At 36.4% G+C, this 18139-nt stretch overlaps 1 protein-coding gene across 1 annotated transcript in view; it reads left to right on the forward strand.

Annotated features, from left to right (window-relative positions):
* Positions 1-4947: 4947 nt before the first annotated feature.
* The window catches only part of COL28A1 (collagen type XXVIII alpha 1 chain), a 69935-nt gene continuing 56743 nt past the window's right edge, over positions 4948-18139 (forward strand). Inside the window, exons 1-11 of the mRNA XM_049799048.1 lie at positions 4948-5028; positions 5933-6089; positions 6649-7208; positions 7895-7915; positions 8539-8595; positions 9844-9897; positions 10443-10484; positions 11171-11197; positions 12310-12354; positions 15033-15077; positions 17607-17660. Of these exons, the coding sequence (XP_049655005.1) occupies positions 5969-6089; positions 6649-7208; positions 7895-7915; positions 8539-8595; positions 9844-9897; positions 10443-10484; positions 11171-11197; positions 12310-12354; positions 15033-15077; positions 17607-17660 (1026 nt within the window). The 5' untranslated portion in view covers positions 4948-5028; positions 5933-5968. The remainder of the gene's footprint in view (positions 5029-5932; positions 6090-6648; positions 7209-7894; positions 7916-8538; positions 8596-9843; positions 9898-10442; positions 10485-11170; positions 11198-12309; positions 12355-15032; positions 15078-17606; positions 17661-18139) is intronic.

Genomic DNA, 18139 nt, shown 5'->3' on the forward strand with positions numbered 1-18139 from the left:
GCTTAACACGGTTACATAGTCGATCCCTCACCTCTCCAGGATGATCAAGGAGAGACGTAACTGGTGTCATTAGAATGGGACTGGGAGACCACAGTGACCAGTGACCTAAGTGGATTGAAACCCCCTTTGGAATCCTCCCTTTTAGCTCCAGGAACTAACCAATGGCTATTATCAGATATATTACCTCAGTGAAGATAGATAAACAAAAAGAACCACCAGCTGATTGCAGATGCACTTAGCACAATCCAAAGTCATGTCTCTCTAGCCCTTAGCTATATCCAAACTCGGCTGTAGATACAATCAATGATAAATGCAATTATACAGGAGGGTGAAGAAAACACCTTACCTGCTGAAATTGGGAAAGTAATTTGAAATAATACGACTGAATTTGAAAAAAAAAATTCAGTCCTGGTGATATCTAGTCAATTTTACTTATGACCCCACTGATGATAAAGCCACAGCTTTTGTGCTGACAATATGCAGCGCTTTGATATACGCTATACACCCAATCATTACACTGAGAGTGAATCAGCTTGGAACTATACTCTACCCTACAGAGCATAGAGTACGGAGCAAGTAAAACAGAAGCAAATGGCAAACTGTGAATATTGATATAGGTACTGTGTGAAAACAACAAGAGTTCATCTGTGACAACAATACCATCAAGGCCCAAGACATTTGCCTTGATACAGAACAAAACGTTTGTCATTTTAAAATATATTCTAACGAAACTCCAGAAACAGTACTTGTGTATATTGATAAAGGATGTGTTTGTATAAAAACCTCTTGTGACTCTATGTCTATAGATCATACAACTATAGATACCAGTAATCGCTCTTAACATTTGTGTTTGTAACTTTATTAACATTAAGGAAAATGCCACTCCTGTCACAACTTATCAATTACCACAGTCTAATTATACTTTATTGTGAGATATATTACCTGTTCCTATTGGAATGAATCTCACCTTGGTGAAAAGACTCTTACAACATGAATACCTAAAACGGTTGTTGGAGCAAGTTCGAGAAAATGGACAAATAACTTCAGTTACTGTCACAATGCAGAAGAATTACATCAGCTGGTGGAAAAAAAATTAAAAAGACAGAGAACACAGATGGTGAGACACTGTTTTTGGGTTATCACCAACTGCTACTGGCACCTTTAACAAGATGCTTCACCCAGTTATTGTTTTATTAATACTCACTGTATTGTGTTTTACTTTAATAATTATTCTGTATGTCAAGCTTTGGATTATGGTGAAACACTTATTTAATATATGTCCTCAGTTATTCTCACAATAAGAACATGTGAGACACTGTCCATTGGCAGAACAAGTTCTAAATTATTTAATACATCTCTGTTTATCATTTTAATAATAGTGGTAATAGTCATGACTTTATATAATTGTTCTGTATGATATAAAATTCATAATACCAATTGCAGATTGTGAACAATGCCAGAACTAATTAAGTATGAAAATTTATAAACTAATTTTCAAATTTTGAAAAAAAGAGGGGAATGATAGAGTTAAAAACCCCAACTTAGCTCAAAATGGGTGTACATGTTGATTGCCAACATATTGTTTCCCTCAGATCCAGCTGTGTGTGCATACTTTGTCCGGAAACTGCTTGACCTTGTAACTTTCTGTGTTTTAAAGAATCATTCTGTCAAATACTAACTGAAAACAGGATGTCGAGAGAAGATATATGTGGCAAGATAAGGAGAATTGTATAGAAGTAAAAAGTTACTGGATTGTGCTGTCAGCATCCTTGAAAAGTGTAAATACTGTATGTTTTATACATTGAGAGGAGCACTTGTGGCAGAGATATCCCCAGTGCTGCCCAGCGCTGCAGTGAAGAATGCCTGCTTAATAATAACGAATCTCTGTTATTGTTGAGTATCAAATTACAATTTTGTATCAATCCTGTAAGACATACAACTACATCACTATTAGCATCTGTAACTGTACCAAAAATAAAAAAATGAGGATTTCATTCATTCTTCTTCCTTGTAGTTTTTCATACTGCAGAATTTGAAGGTAATTTGAATTTTAGAATGTTACTCTCCTCAATGGATTGCTTCTTCCCCTCCCTGCTCATAACTGTTTTAACTTCCTTCAAGAAGAATATAACATTTGTATCCGGATTTATGAAATCTGCCTTCCAGTACAGCAAGTTGTTTGATAAACAGTGTGACTAACACTGGTTTTCTTTGGATCCTACATCCCCCTACACTCCCAGCCATAAAACAGTAACCTCAGATTTCCTGACACTTCTCTTTATTGCATTGCACCCAGGTACTCCTCCAGTGCTTGGAGTCCTCTTTTGCAGTACTTCTGCTCCCTTCCCACATTACTTAAGTTTCTTGTCTTGATTCCCCTTCCCTGTCCTCACTGCTCCCACTACACCTACCAGCCACCCACATCTTTTCCCTCTGTTCTGGTAAGAGGTAGCAAATGATGTGTCTGGTTTGCAGCCTTGGGCTCAGATTGCCAAGTTCACGAGTTCGTGTGGACTGAGCAGCCAGTGGAGGAAACTCAAGTAAGGGCTGATGTCTCTTTGCCATGTGTGTGCCTGTCAGGGAGTGGCGATGGTAGATGCCACCAAGTGCTGCATTGGTGCAACATGGCTCCTGTTTCTTATTAAAGGTGCACAGACTTAGTATTTCTGTTTTAAATCCGGTAGAAAGTAGCCAAAGAACTCCAAGGCTGACTGCATGAAATTCACTTAGGTTAGAAAAGAGTCTGTCAGGATTCTGCAGGAGGGAAAAAAAGTTTTCCCCACTTTGTTTAGTCTTCCTTAGGGAAAATACCGCCCATTAATTTTAACAGATTTGGTTTTATATGGGTGTAGTATATAGACTGCAGCAGGCATAGTTCAGTGGATTTATAATCGCAGAAGGTTGGTGTTTGCTACTTCTGTACTTACAGAAGCCCTTCTTGTTGCCGTAGGCTTAGGGAATCACCAAATGTCTTTACTATTTTCCATTTTGCATTTTTAACTTAGCATATGAAACAATATGGATGTTAATCTTTTAATTTATAGTTACTCTTTTCTCTTTCTGTTTCTCTGGTTTACCCATAATAAAATCTGGATCATAGCAAATAATCAGCCTTATTACCTTATTAATGAAATTTCTTGATGAGGAGACCAGGAAGTCTCTGAGAGCAAGTATTTGCACTCTACCATGTTGTGCTCTAAGAGCTTTCTAAAGGGCATGCTGTGAAAGAGCTATGCTTGATGCAGAATAAACAGATGTGCTTTAGCATTTTTTTGAAAGTCGAATGCCTTCAAGAAGGACGTATCAATGGCAATTGATAAGCATGGTATTTGTTCTATTTCTACTAAATAACGTGATTAAATCTGCAATATCAAAATCAAAGTTAAGAAATTCTGTATTCTCTGCTTTTTCACTTTTCAGATGCACTCTTCCTACAAAACTAAAAAAGCAGGGATTACTTACAGAGAATGCGAAGCCTCGACTTTCAAATTTTTTTCGTAATACAACAATTCCTAAGTTTTGCCCACTACTTACCATGCTGAAAGTGTCTTCTGGGTAATGAGAGGTATTAATTTCACTGTGAAACTTCCATCAGGTGCTGGAGCAAAAAGAGCACACACAGTCTTTGAGTTTATAGATACAAAAAAGCAATGAATAGACAACATTACTGTCCTATAGAATTAGATACTGAATCTATTTTTGTTGTATATATTTTCAAGTAGTCTCCCAGACATCAGCTACCAAAGTGATCTCAAGTCTAGAAAATCCGTCTTTAGGAAAGTTCAAGGGTGCAACTTACATGTCATTTAGGCAGATTTTTTAAAAGCTGTTCAGTACAGTTGGGTCGTCAATAAACGACTGTTTATAAATTTTCAATCCTATGTTTTTGATTAAATATTGGACCTCTGCCAAAAAATCTGCTTCAGTCAAAACCATGTTTTCATGGTGTGTTTTTGAAATGCCCAAATTATTAATAAATTTTTTAACCTGTAACTGAAACATTTCAATGCTTAATCACGTAGCAGTCCAGGCACCCGATTCATCCCAGTGATGAAGCCTGAGTCCTCACTTTTGCAGCACTATGTGAAGGACCTCTCCATTCTGCACGGCCATCAAGGCACCGAGGGCTGTCTTGCCTGGTAGGCAATGCCTGTCCAGAGGCTGGGTGCTGACCTTCTGCGGGGCATCTGCACAAAACTCCCTCAAGGCATGTCGTGATTCCTTGAGACTTACCACTGGCATACTTCCTCTCACCCCAACTTTTTACTTAACGCTGTGGCAGTACAATTCTACTCTGAAGCCTGACATTAGATAGAGCAAATATAAATTGCATGCAGAGTGCTGAGAGCTACCTAAATGACAGCCCTCTTCTAGATATCCTGTTTGTGTCTGACCCCTCAGAGGATTTAAAGGGCAGAAAGAATATCTGAGGCAAACAGCTCAGGAAGACCTTTTTTTTTTTTTTTTTTTTAAAGTTGTCTTTTATTATTGTAATTGCTAATGCAATTACCACCTTTGAGACACACTCATGGTCCTGGCAGACCCGCAGACCATCGGGTCAGAATTCAGTTCTAGCCTACAAATGATAATGTACTAATCTCACATCTCTGATCTAGCCAGTGCTGCAGCATCAACGTGGACAAGCTGAAGAGGTGTGACTGGCAAAAAGTGATGGGTAAAGATGCACATTTTCTAGAAGTGAGTTTCTTAATGTAAAAGTTCAGTTATTTAAAATGGGAAAACACTCGCACTCCCAGACTGACGCTGCCCCTTTAATAAAATGGCTTGGTCTCCTACTCAGCCCTGGCTAAGTGCCTGACAATCTCGGTTTAAATTTTGGGCAACAGCAATAATGGGCCATAAAGGATCCAGATGCAAGGTAGAGCCATTTACAAGTGGATAGGCTGTTTATTTACAGATTGCTTTATTTTTGTAAACAAAACATATATTCCAGTATGACCTACTGGGCATATTTTCTACACTGACAGTTTATTCGACCCACAATTTGCTTTTTTAATGCCTTCAAAGGTAAGAGAATTAGTTATTTCCTTTCCATTTTTAGAGGACTGCACTTACGGTTTCTGTATGTGTAACCGCTTGGTGGACTTGAAAAGAGAATTTAGGAAGGATGTTTAAATGTAATATATTGTCTTTGTTATTAATGATATTTAAAATGAATTATTGTAAATTACAGGCTTTTTTTGGAAATCAGTTTTAATGGAGTTCGGTTTTCTCTAGAAATGTGTTGTATCACTGAGTTAAATGTTGTAATGTTAATTTTATTAGTGTATATTGTCATTATAATAGAACATTGTCTTTATGGAAAATATTGCATACATTCTGTTACAGCCATGTAACATTAATAATACATTCATGTATTGAATTTCATTACTAAGCCATTGTTTCTTAGAAGAATAAGTTGTTCATGCTGATGTTCCAGACTTAGGTAATATATCTGCATCCCAAAACACCCAGATCTTTGTTTATTCCTAACAATTAGGGATTTCTAGAAACAAACTATATTCTATGTTTTCTAGAATATTTCTGCTAATCTAATATAATTAGTTTAATAGCAAAGGATGTTAATAGCAATAGGCATTAGTAACATTTTCTTTTACCCTTCTTTGTTAGATGTTCCAATGAAAGCTAAAGGGAGCACTGGCTTTTTTTAAGAAAAAGAAAGGAGCACTGTGTTTGTTCTACCCGTATTTCTTCTCTAATAAAACAGGTTCTAATATACATGTGAGCTATAGTTGGGCTTGTACTGGCTGCTATGCTTAAATCACTACCCAGTGACTTTTCGTAATTGTTTTTATATGTTGTCTCTAGAATTCTGCTTCCCACAAATATGTATTCTGTATGTAAAGTATCTGTATTTATTTATTTGCATCTATTAATGAAGTATTCATGGGTGGTTTTTTACTTTTAACAGGAAGAAAAAGTCATCTAATTTGGGATCAAAGTCACTATGTGGAAAAAACATTTTTTCTTTTGCTTTTTACTTCTGGCTGTGACAACAAACCAGATAGTATATGGGCAAAACAGAAAGAAAGGAAAGAATTCTTATTCTTTTGTGCAAAAAGATGAAGGTAAAACCATTTACTTAAAATTCCTGATTGACTGTGTTGTATGTCTCCACTTATTTCAGGATAATTAGCTAGTAATTGACAACAACTTATCTATGCATTTATAAAACATGATTTAATTTGTTTATCAGGCTTGGAAAATACTGTGGTGACATTTACTTGGTCGTGGACTTCAGTTTGATCTATGATTTTCATTGACACACATATCTCTTAAGATAAATGATAAGGAACCTAATTTTTAGTTTGCAATTGCATGTGGAAAATTTTGTATACAAAATCAACTAAAATGCTGAAACAATCCCATCTAGACCCTAATTTGAAAGGTTTTGTCTGTAGACTGTATTTAATAATACTGGTATGAATTAAAGTAACTTCAATTTAGTTACTTCGGTAGAATTTCTTGGCAATTACAGTGAAATTCATCCTTAGAATTTTTACTGGAAAGACAGAGAAATCCTTGGGGAAATGATTTGAGGATTGGGATTGTTGCAGAGAATTATCTGAAATCTATTGTGCAGCTGTGCCCATCATTCACAGATTTAACTTTCTTGTTCCATTACAGGTGATACGTGTCTCATTGATATAGTCTTTATCTTGGACAGTTCAGAAAGTGCCAAAAATCAGTTGTTTGATATACAGAAGAATTTTGTTCAAAATTTAACTGACAGCATTTTCCAGATGAAGCCAGTTAAGTCTCAGAAGTATAATGTCAAACTAGCAAGTATGCAGTTCAGCAGCACAGTCAGCATTGATCATCCCTTTACAGCCTGGAAAACTTTGCAGAATTTTAAAGAGAAAGTCAAGTCTCTGGGCTTTATTGGCCACGGCACCTACTCCTATTATGCAATTTCCAATGCCACACAGCTGTTTAAAACTGAAGGTCGTAAGAGAAGTGTGAAAGTGGCTTTTTTGATGACTGATGGTGTGGATCATCCAAACAGCCCTAATGTCCAGAGTATAGCCACAGCAGCTAGGAGTCTTGGAATACATTTTTCTACCATTGGCCTTTCTAAGAAAAATGTCCAAGAAGAAAAATTGCGTGTGATATCTGGTGATTCATCCTCTAAGCATATCTTATGCCTGGATGATGAGAACCTGGTAGTTGATGTAGCGCTGGAACTGGTAAGTAATGCTGATGTTAATCTTGTCAGTGTCTAGCCATGGCAGATTTTAGTGAGCTTTGATAAGTAAGTCCTGAAGGCAGTGCAGAGGTTTTTGTGGTGCATGTCTCTGCTACATCAGGAGTCAGGACAGACGAGCTTCCTCCTCTCGGCCGCTCTCCAAGGAGCTGTGTGCTTGGACAGTAATAGCTCAGCTGCACTGTTCACTGATGGAGGGACAGGGCATTTCCCAGCACACAGAGCATGTCTCGGAGCGTGTGATAATACTCCAGAAGGTAACTTGTTCTCATGCGTGAGGCTGATAAAATCACCGAGTCCTTCCCCTATATATTGTTAGTAGGGCCTTCCATAGTAAGGCCTTTCATTAGGAAGCCTTTTCATATTCCCTTTGTGTGCATTGTTCCTTAATATCGTCTATTTAGCTGTCCCATTACATGTCATTTTTTTTCTGATCATTATGGGTCACATGAAGTAACCACCTATGCCTACCGAAGAACCCTTTTTCGTACGAGTAGTTCCACAGACTGGTTCTTACCACTGTGAGGAAGGGATGAAGGGTGAAGGTATTCACATTCTTTACCATTCGCCTTGGAAATTCTGTAAACTAGAGAGGAAAAATGGTTAAATTAGTACTCTGTTAAGTTAAATTAAATCTATACGAAAGTAATATTTTTCTTTTCTTTTCAGGAAGCCTTGTTTCAGAAGCAGGTAGGTTTTTTGAGTTTTGTGTGTTTTGATTACTCTTACCAGGTATCCTGAAGTCTGCTTCTTCTATAATGCAACAATACTCCAGTATTAATCAACTTTCCTTCCCTGAGTAAAGTTTCCAAATATGGTTGCTTTTATTTTAGCTTTCATCCATTTCTTCCATCCCTTCTCCTGAGAAATCTGCAACTTCTGCTCATTAGTGAGTAGTATCACCAGTAAGACATAAAGCACGCTTCCTATCAGACTGGATTAGGACTAGTACAACACATGCAAGTTCATTAGTGTTCTCGTTAGAAAATGATAGCAGTGTCAAAATGGTCCAAAAATTATGTAAGGTGTCACGGCACTATATGCTATGTAGATGCTACCTTAAATGTTTGTAGTTACAGTAGTAACAGATTTATTTGTTTTATATAAATGAATCAAGCAACTGATTTTGATTGGACCATACAGAAGTGTAATGTTGCTTATGTAATAAATATATATATTAGAAGATCATTTATTTCCTGTTATTCTACTGTTATGTTGTTGGGTCTGTGGCTAGGCAAAAATAGAGTTTCGGCTTTAAAAATCTGAAATAATATGTTTGAAAAATGTTCACAATGTTTCTATTGACCTCGTAGTGTATGCGGAAGAACTGTTGGTGTGAAAAGGGAGTAAAAGGAGACAAAGGTGATTCTGTAAGTATGCATTCATTTGAAAGGCCTCCAGAATCTGAATTTTAATCATTGAGATCGACGTTGCACAGTATTTTGATTGGTTACTATGTCTGTAAAAAGCAAGACATTAGCTGTGCATGTACTGCAAAAAGAAGTGATGTATCATAGCATATCACTGTAAAAGGCCACTGTTATAAGCGCTCAGGAAAAAAAAATCTATCCATAATCACATACTATCTTGGAAATATATTTATATTATTGGGTAATAAAACACTGTGGATAATTAGGTACGTGATTTTGAAGCCCAAATAAAAAAAGTCTTGAATCTTGCAATGGGAAAGGAAAGTTTCATTAGCTGGTTTCCACCAGCAGCTTCTATTTGTGTAAGGGATAAAGGTTCAAAGATTGAGGGTGATGGCATATATGAAGAAAGGTCTAAAACTCTGCCTCTGACACTGTCTTTTCTCTTGTGACACCTCAAGATGTAACTGTTTCTTGGCTCTGGTAAAGAAGAGAGAAGTGGGAGTTCAGACAGTGTGTGACCTCTCTGATCCCTTTTGTATCTTTAATAGCTCCCCCAGAGACAACCACGGTCAATACAGAGTTTTTTGCCTTTCTCCCTAGACACTAAACAAGTGGTCAACCATATGTGTAGCAGGTTATGACAGCAGGGCCTATCATCCAGTCCCTTGTCTCTGGATAATGTGCATCTGGAACTAAACCCCCTGGTTCCAATTTAAAATTTAAGGGTTATTTTGTCCAAAATTATTAGATGTAACCTATTAGATATATATTTTTTATATATATACACCAAGCTTTCTAGTCCCCATCTTCATGATCCTCCAAACAGGAATAATGGTGTAGTAATTTTTTTACTTTAGGGTTGCTGAATGTTGACACTTAGCTGTTCTGTGCACAGGGTTATTTTAAGCAAAGAAGATCAGATAGTGGTGGGTAACTCTGAAAAATGGGGAAGGGGAACCATGTATGTTTTCTGTGACACCTTCCAGGTTAGATTTTCAAATGCTCTGTACAAAATGTATTTATCGTTGAATATTGATTTTTTAAAAATCACAGATGCCTTATAATACCAGATTATTTTTTTTTAGGTAAGTGAAAGTAGTGTCACATGTGTCGTACCTGAGTCAGTGTGGATTCCTACCTAAGCTTATTCCAGAATGATTTTGGCCTGCCCCAAAGATAAAGTCTTAGAGAAACTGGAGAATTTTATCCTCACAATAGCAATAACATTTTCCTGCTTTGTTTCAGGGCAGTGCTGGTAACAGAGGGGAAAAAGGTGAGCCAGGACCAAAAGGAAAAAAGGTAAAGTGAGTTTAAAAAAAAAACAAACAAATTTCTATCTAGTTTTATTCAAACCATAGAAGTGAATATAGCAAAAGAAAAGTATGTTAAAATATGATTTAAAAGATTGACTTTTGCTATGAGAGGTTTATAGTTAGCTGCTTTAGAAGTGAGAGAGAAAACTTTGAAACTAATCTTCTACCAAGTTAACATGGCCTGTCGTTCCAGTTTTTCTCTGACAGCAGAGGTCTCTGAATCTAGCTAAAGGCTCTTTAAGGTCCACAAAGCTTTCCAACAGTACACAAATCTCTTGAGCAAAGCGGCTTGCTCTGACTAAGATTTCAGTCATCTAATAACAGTAGCTGAGTTTTATATGTTAATGTTTATATGTTAATGTTCATGTTCACACAGGAATTATGAGTCCTTGATTGTGGGAGGAAGAAGTGTGGATGTTTGTAAATAGGAAAAGCAACTTCTGCTCCTTAAACAGTGTTCTTGGTTTGAGTGTAATAGTGATAAATAAAAGGGCAATACATATTTCAGTTGTATTCCTTTGCTTCCAATAGGGCGAACCTCAAAAAGGAGATCAGGGAGAAAAAGGTGAAGAGGTATGTGACTACTACAGTGCTAACTCATATTTGGTGTTTTCAAATTATCTTCCAGATCCTGATTCACAGTTTAGTTCCACTGAACTGAAAATGTGTTTTCCATTTTTCACACATCTACTTTATTCAATTATTTAGAGCACCTAAACTAAGTTCTCATTTAGAGAAGCATCTATACTGAGAGAAACGATGTGCTTAAGTATAGAGGTGGGATGCTACTGACAAAAGGAACTTTTGAAGTTAGGTGATTTTGTATTGACTTGCATTAGACTTATCCCAAAGATAGAACTGAAAATGTCATCACTAAAAACACCCATATAGTTCTCCAATGGCTTCTGACATCTGATATTTCTCAGCTTGAATTCTTGTTGATTCACAGTAGAAAGATTAACACTACGCATAAGATCAATTCGGTTAAAAAGTCCTATTTAAATGGTAGCGTATATCAGCTAAGAGGCTGGCAAACTGAGTGGCATATTTACAGCTAATATTATGAGAAAAAATACACATCTAAATTTACAGAGAATTATACATTAAATGATTCCAGAGAGATACTTTATTGTTGTGAGTAATTAAACTTCTGAAACTTATTTACTGGGGTTTTTTCCTACTTAAATTAGCAGTATGTTATGCCTTTGTTTTCTGTTTTATGATTTCCCCCCCCCCTTTTTTTTTTAATTTTCAATTAGGGAGCTCCTGGCTACAAGGGAGACAAGGTAAGATTATTATAGAGTAGAAGTACTCTGAAAATAGATTGTCAATAGCTGACAGTGTATGTGAAAGAATGGAAAGAAGAGCCTGTCTTGTCTTCTTGTCATGAGAGGTCCTAATGCAATCCCTAGAAGTAAATTCATCATTTATGTAAATGCTTACAGACTGGCTTGTTGGAATAATAATAATAAAAAAAGTAATCTGAAAAGAAAAATGACAACGACTAGAAATAAAGCTTCTGAAAGGAAAAAGAAAGCTGAGGTTGAATAAGAGGTTAAGTAGAAAGAACATGAAATTGTTTACTACAAACACAAATAGATGTGGCCATCATTAGCTTTCAAAAAACTTACCACAAGGAAGTTTACTTCTAAGCTAATTATAAATTGCAAGGGCTAATGCTTGATCAAAAAAAATCTCAAGATAGGCTCTCCAAGAAGCTCAAAAAATTATACACTTCAATGACTTGCAAGATTCTAGAGCTGAAATTTATGTTGAAAACTAGACCATCATAGCCAGAGCAGAAACAGAGATAATACCATTTTGACTTTGCTTGGTTTGAACACTTATCTCTCTACATTGTTAATAAAAGCAGTGCCTCTCTGAATCTTCGTATTCATTAGAAAAATGCTTCAGTCAATTTTATGGAAACATTTAATGGAAATGGGGAAAGTCAACTCATATGTCTACTTTTCATATGTCTATTGATATGTTAAATCATCAGTGGAACACATTAGTAACTATGTTCATTCCATTTGTACAATCTCACAATTGTTATTCAGGAAAATCTCAGACATCACAGTAATGAAATCAGAATATAGAGAGGATTCTGGAGGCAGCACAGCAAGGTGGAAAAATACAGCAAAGCTTATTAGATAGTGAAGGTATTATCCTCTTACAATGTAGGTTGGAAATTTCATAAGCATTTTCAGAGAGAAAAAGTCTCTTATCTTAAGTAGAGCAGACCATATCTTCTACCGACCATATCTAATGATGCCACTCTCAGGTCTTCAGAAGCTACTAAACCTCTTGTGCTACTGCAGTGCTTGCACAGTCTTTAAGGCATACAGTGTAATCAGAACATCCTGTTTAGCTGTTAACCTTTTGATTTTTTACAAAGGGTGAAAGAGGAGAATGTGGATCCCCAGGAATAAAAGGGGAAAGAGTAAGTATAATTTTTATTTGAACTGTTTCACATTGATGAAGATACTAGAAAGTCATGTAACATATTCATAAACACAGCTTGTGAAGATTATTGTAAATTTGGAACATCTTATAATTCCCTGGTAGTAGGGATACATTCATAGTAGAAATACGATTCATAGAAACTGGACCCACAATTCACCATATTCTTTTTTTCCATTTCACAGAAGTGTAGTCACTTACCTAAACCAAAAGCTGTCCCAACCAGTGCCAAGCCCTGCTTACAAAGACGTGTGACCATGTTACAGAGTTCACCAGATTTTTTTCCTTAAAAAGATAATTTTAATTCAAGTGTATAAAGTTATATTACAGTAGAAGCATGTTCTTACACAACCTGAACAACTTTCAGGTCTACCAGCCCATCTGTGCTGAGACACATTCACACTTCGTCTAGTCCTCCCCTTCTTTTAACCTGAAGTGCAGAAATGATACAAGTGAATATAGATTTTTACCTGGTTTTTACACTCTGAAAGATGGAAGAATAATGTACCCCTGAGTGAGATAATCATGTATCTTGAGTTCACGTAAGCAGGTTTGTATGACTACTACAAACCACTGATTTCTAGTTAGGGTTGTTAAGTACTACCAGCTAGATTGCAATTGATCATTCTATTAAAGTACATTTCTTCAGTTTTAACATCCATATTATCTTACCTTTATCAAAGACCAACTTGAAAAGTTTTTGATTCCTGGAACCTGTTATTTAATGATAAATTCCAGGTAGGAATTAGGAAATATTCAAAGCAGCAGTATTTGTTGCAAAGAAAAAAGGGCATTATACTATAATAAAAATCTAAAGGCTGAGAATATCTTGTGAGATGCTGGGGTTCAAAATGGCAGCAAGTGAGTCAGAAACGGCTGAAATGTCAAAAAAAAAAAAGAGAAAGAGTTGCATCTCTCAGAGGAATAAAGACAGATCGTAACTTCTTTATCCAGGCAGTACGTGAGAAATAGCATGAGGTTATGTGAAATGGCTACTGAGATAAAAAGAAGCTATTCGGAAGCTGGCAAAGTACATAATCAAAGCAGCAAAGAAATATGAATGTCGAAAACATATGCCAGGGCTGCCGGAAATTTGCTTGTTTCATTTCTGTTGAGGACAGTAATGAAAAAAAGTTTGACATCTGCAGAGGATCAGAGATTATAATGGATTATGGACTTCAAGAACTTAGTGAACAAATGAAAATTACACTCACTTCCAGCATTCCCAGCTTCACATTTACAAATGCAGCAGATAGATAGAACAAAATGGTTTGGGGTTTTTTTTGATGAATGTAGTCTATGCTGGACAAAATCATCAGAAATAGAACATACATGGCCAAATATAGGAGAAATAAATTCAATATTCTGAGGTGGATCTTTAATTGCAGTGATGGGTATTGAAGAATAATTGGCAGTAGTGTTTTGAAGCATAATTGGCAGTAGTGTTTTCTGATTTGAAAGTGTTGCGTTTTTCCCCGCACCGCTTTCCAATCTCACTAATCAGAGTGAATCCAGCAGAGGTTTTGATGCTGCGAATCTTAGTTTCTACAACAGCTGTTCAGGCTTGAAACTCAGATAGATTGTGTTTGGCTTTGAAATCAAAACTGACTCCAATCATATGTGTGTATTCTACCAAAAGTAGCTGTCGTGGCATCAGCATATTGTTGTTTGTGCCGTCCATTGCTTGTGTAGTTTTGTAAATGGGCTAGAACTGAGTGGGGCTATCTATCTGCTCTCTTTGGTAGCTGATGCTTGGCCTGGAAGCAAATGCCAGGGAGTAGAGAATTGTTAAAAAATTCTGAATCTGAATCTGTAGGGGAAGACAGTCAATGGGGTGTGGCTGCATAGGTATCCCTGCTAAATTCCTAAAGGCTATTCGAAGTGTGACACATGCCTTGAAAAATGCAGCAGTCTGCCCCTGCCATTGTGTGTGGAGATGTTGCTAATTAAAAGAGAAGAAAGAGAAAGAAAAGACCAGCAGCCTATTTGCTGAAAGCTATTTTTGCTTTAGAAATAAATTATAACTGAGTATTGAGTCAACTGGAAGTGAAATCCCATAGAATATGTATTTGGGTGACCAAAGAAAAAACAGTGCAGCAGAAAGATTTGTGAACAAATACAGTGGCAGTAACTGATAAGAACTCATTAAATGGAGGAGTGACAGCTAATGGAATAAAAATACAGCATTTTACTCTTTTTTGGATGTGGTTTTTAATGTTTTTTGCGAACTATTAGTGCGATTCTGCCATGCTACTGATCAGCAGTTTGAGTTAGTGAGACAAAGTTACCTGAAGTTATTCTGGTGTAAGCACTGCAGCCATTTTTTTAAGAATTCTGTATCTAATATACCTCTAGAAATTGAATTTAAAGACCTGTAGCAAATAACAAGTAGTTAATCAAATAGCAAAGATGTTAAGTAGCCATCCACAATGTTAGTTGTATATGAAAAATATTTTAACCAAATATTGAGAATGTGATGTAGCAGTCAATCACTGAATACAGAATGAGAACAGCAGTACTCTGGAGAGAGAATAAACTCTCTAGAAAATGCTTGAACAGAGACACAAGTCATTAGATGTACACTGCAGTTTTCAATACTTCAAAGCAGGTAATTGGAATTTCCTATTAATCTGATAATTGAATCTCATTTTTCCTCAGGGTTTGGAAGGTCCTTCTGGCCCTAGGGGACCTCGGGGACCTCAGGTAAGGGAACTAAAAGCTACCAAATAAAAAGAAAACACATTATAGTCTGTAAGTTTCTTCTACATACAACCTGTCAACTCTGTGGAGAGCAGCACAGTTGGTGCATGAGGCACCGAGACACCAAAGCCTGGCAAATATTTTTTCTTTTGGAAATAATTTTCAAAGAAAAAATCTCGGCTGCGGCTGCTGCTTAAAGCTATTCAGATGTGTGTGGCCCACTTGGGCTCTCCAACTGCAGAGCTCTCCTCTTACCCTTAGAGTATAGTCATGTCCTGTCATACCCCTACTTGCTAAGTTCCACTTACATGACATGGCAGCATCCGCCTGTATCATGGAAAGCTGTACACAGTCCTCCTGAAATACAAGGCAGCCAGAGAGACTGAAATTTGTTGGAGAGACTAAAACCTGCAGTAATTATTTAAGAACCTGAGAAATGAGTCAGAGAAAGTCTCAATGTTATTAGGAGCAGAGATTGTTACCACTCTCAGCTCAGTGATCGTTTATTTGTTACCTCTGTCCAGATCATTGTCTTCTCCCTTTGCAGTTGCTGAAAAGGGTTATTGCTGTCTTTGTGATTCTTACAACCTGTGTAATTTCCATTAAAAAATTGGTATTAGACGTGTAAAAAGAGCTGCTGTATAGAGTAGAGATCTCAAGAAGTTATACGAGTCTCTTAGTAGATTCATGGGGGATGTGGAATGATGACAGCCAGCACTTGCTCACTCACTTCTGTACTGAGCCTGTTTCTGGGTTATATGAAAGAAAACGTAATGAGGGCGTAATAGAGTCAAAGAAATTTATTACATGTTATTAAGATGTGAACATTTAGTCCTAAATGCCTTTTTCAGTGTTTTAAAATTACGTTTTTCTGCTTTACTTTTGCTTGGCAATGGACATGTAATAATGCTACAAATTTATTAATTTATTATTTTATGCTCCAGTAATTGTGTCTGGTAAGCAATTAGTAAAGATGTGATCTGTGCCCCAAAAGATGACGCTTATTTATTCTTGTTTATTAAAACCTGGAAACACATGGAGTCTAAGAGATTTTTGGCCAATTTTGACAGGAATTAATGAAACAAATCAGATCACCATTTCCCTAAAGAAATTTAACTCATCATGCAGTATATGTTCAGTTTTCCACACTGTGTAAAATACCAGCTGCTCTTGCAAGTCAAGCCATCTCTAAATTCTCATACAATGACATAACCTGATTATTTTAAGGCAAAATCAATTTGTTTTTCTTTTCATATACAGCATCACTGCAGTTACTCCTACATTATCCCAGTTTTGAGCTTAATGTTACATACCATCATATAGTACAATGGTCTACATTTAGTTTAGTGAAAGGCTCACTACAAAAAAAAATAAATCCTAACTACTGGAGAACAGAAACAGATGAATGTATCACTATACAAGAGGACTAATCAATGGTTTACAAGGATTTACAGTAATTCTGAGCTATGAGAACTAAGTAATTATGATGGGAACTACAACCGGCTTAATGACTAAAAGGAAGATAGCATGCAGTGAGCTTGAGAATGATTTATCTTAACTTAGGTATTCATATTAACAGATCATATTATGTATTTCTACGTATTAACAGATCTTATTATGTATTTCTATTGGCACACCCTGCCTCAAGGACATTGCCATTTTACTGCTGGGACATGTGTTGATCTCACATCATGATCATAATTTTTGCCTCAGGAAGAACAGCTTATAACAATGTGGTTTTTCAAAGTCTCTTTCAGAAATGCTTTTCAAGTACTAAGAGATTTTAAAGAAATCTTTTGTTTCTTTATATGAGACCAAGATACTAAGAATAAAGTAGTGTTTGCTTCTTTTGAAACAAACAAAACTGCAAGGTTCCTTTTAGTAAATAGTACTCAATTAAAATGCATAAACCAAGGAGTAAGGCCATGTAACTGTGAGTTTGTGCACAATACAGCACTTGAGACATCACTGTACTCTTATGAGACAGTCATTCCCTAGTTGGTAAAGTTACAATTTTGGCATCATTTGGAACACTATATTAATTTCATTCACTGTTTCCCCCTTAGTATTTGATCTGTGGTTGTGTAAATGTTACTTAGGTGTGTGATTGCATTTTTACATGCTTTATGCAAAAGCTGCAAAAGGAAAGGAAAGAATAATAAATATTTTTTTTCTGACTGGAATTCCATGGGAGGTACAAAATCACAAATATTCCAAAATTTTCATAGCTGTTTGTGGGCCAAAATGCAGTATTTTGGAGGGTTTATGGCTATTAATATCTATAGCTATTAATGATGGTAGCTGAAAGGGATTATTTTTGTTTATTTTGGATAGCCATGTGTTTCTTGTAGTTTAGCATATTTAAGAAAGGGAATGAACACACTCAGCACATTTTTGTATCAGCAATGAAACCAATACATTTAGATTTGGGCCAGTTTGTGTCTTTTTATAAGCGCTGTTCAGGCCACATTCAAAAGAAACTTTATGTGCATCTTCAAAGGCAACTCATTCTATACTTTGGCTTTCATACAGGGTATCAGTGGACCTCCAGGTGAGCCAGGCCCAAAAGGCATTCAAGGAAGCAAGGTAAGATGTAGTTGTGTATGTGTAGATGTTATTTATATAGGGAGAGAGGGTGTAGAATCTTTGTACTCTACTGTCCTTTTTCCTCAGTAGTTTTTTGTAACGGTGTCCTTTGCACAGCAATAAAGTGCACCACCTGCTTGGTGCGCCATAGTTTCGTCACATTATGAAGGCTTTGTGTCGTTGACACATACAGCTTGTTCTCCATCTGGGTCTCTAAGAGCATTTTGTAGGGCCACAATAGGGTGCTACCCGCCTAGAGCCACAGTGCTTAGATCGGAATTTAAATCACCTGAATATGTGTCTTGGCTTCTGCCATCACTTGGGAAGTTTTTTCTAGAATATTTTTGACTAAAATGCCTTGTGTTGAAAGATTTAAAGTAATTCTAGTTACAAAATCTTTAGATTGAGTATTTAAAGTAATTTTTAATTGCTTGTATACTGTAAAAATTCAAGGCAGCTTTGAAAATGGTAGAGGTGTA

The sequence above is a fragment of the Accipiter gentilis genome, chromosome 4, assembly GCF_929443795.1.
Source record: "Accipiter gentilis chromosome 4, bAccGen1.1, whole genome shotgun sequence".
In the NCBI taxonomy this organism is placed as follows: Eukaryota; Metazoa; Chordata; class Aves; order Accipitriformes; family Accipitridae; genus Astur; species Astur gentilis.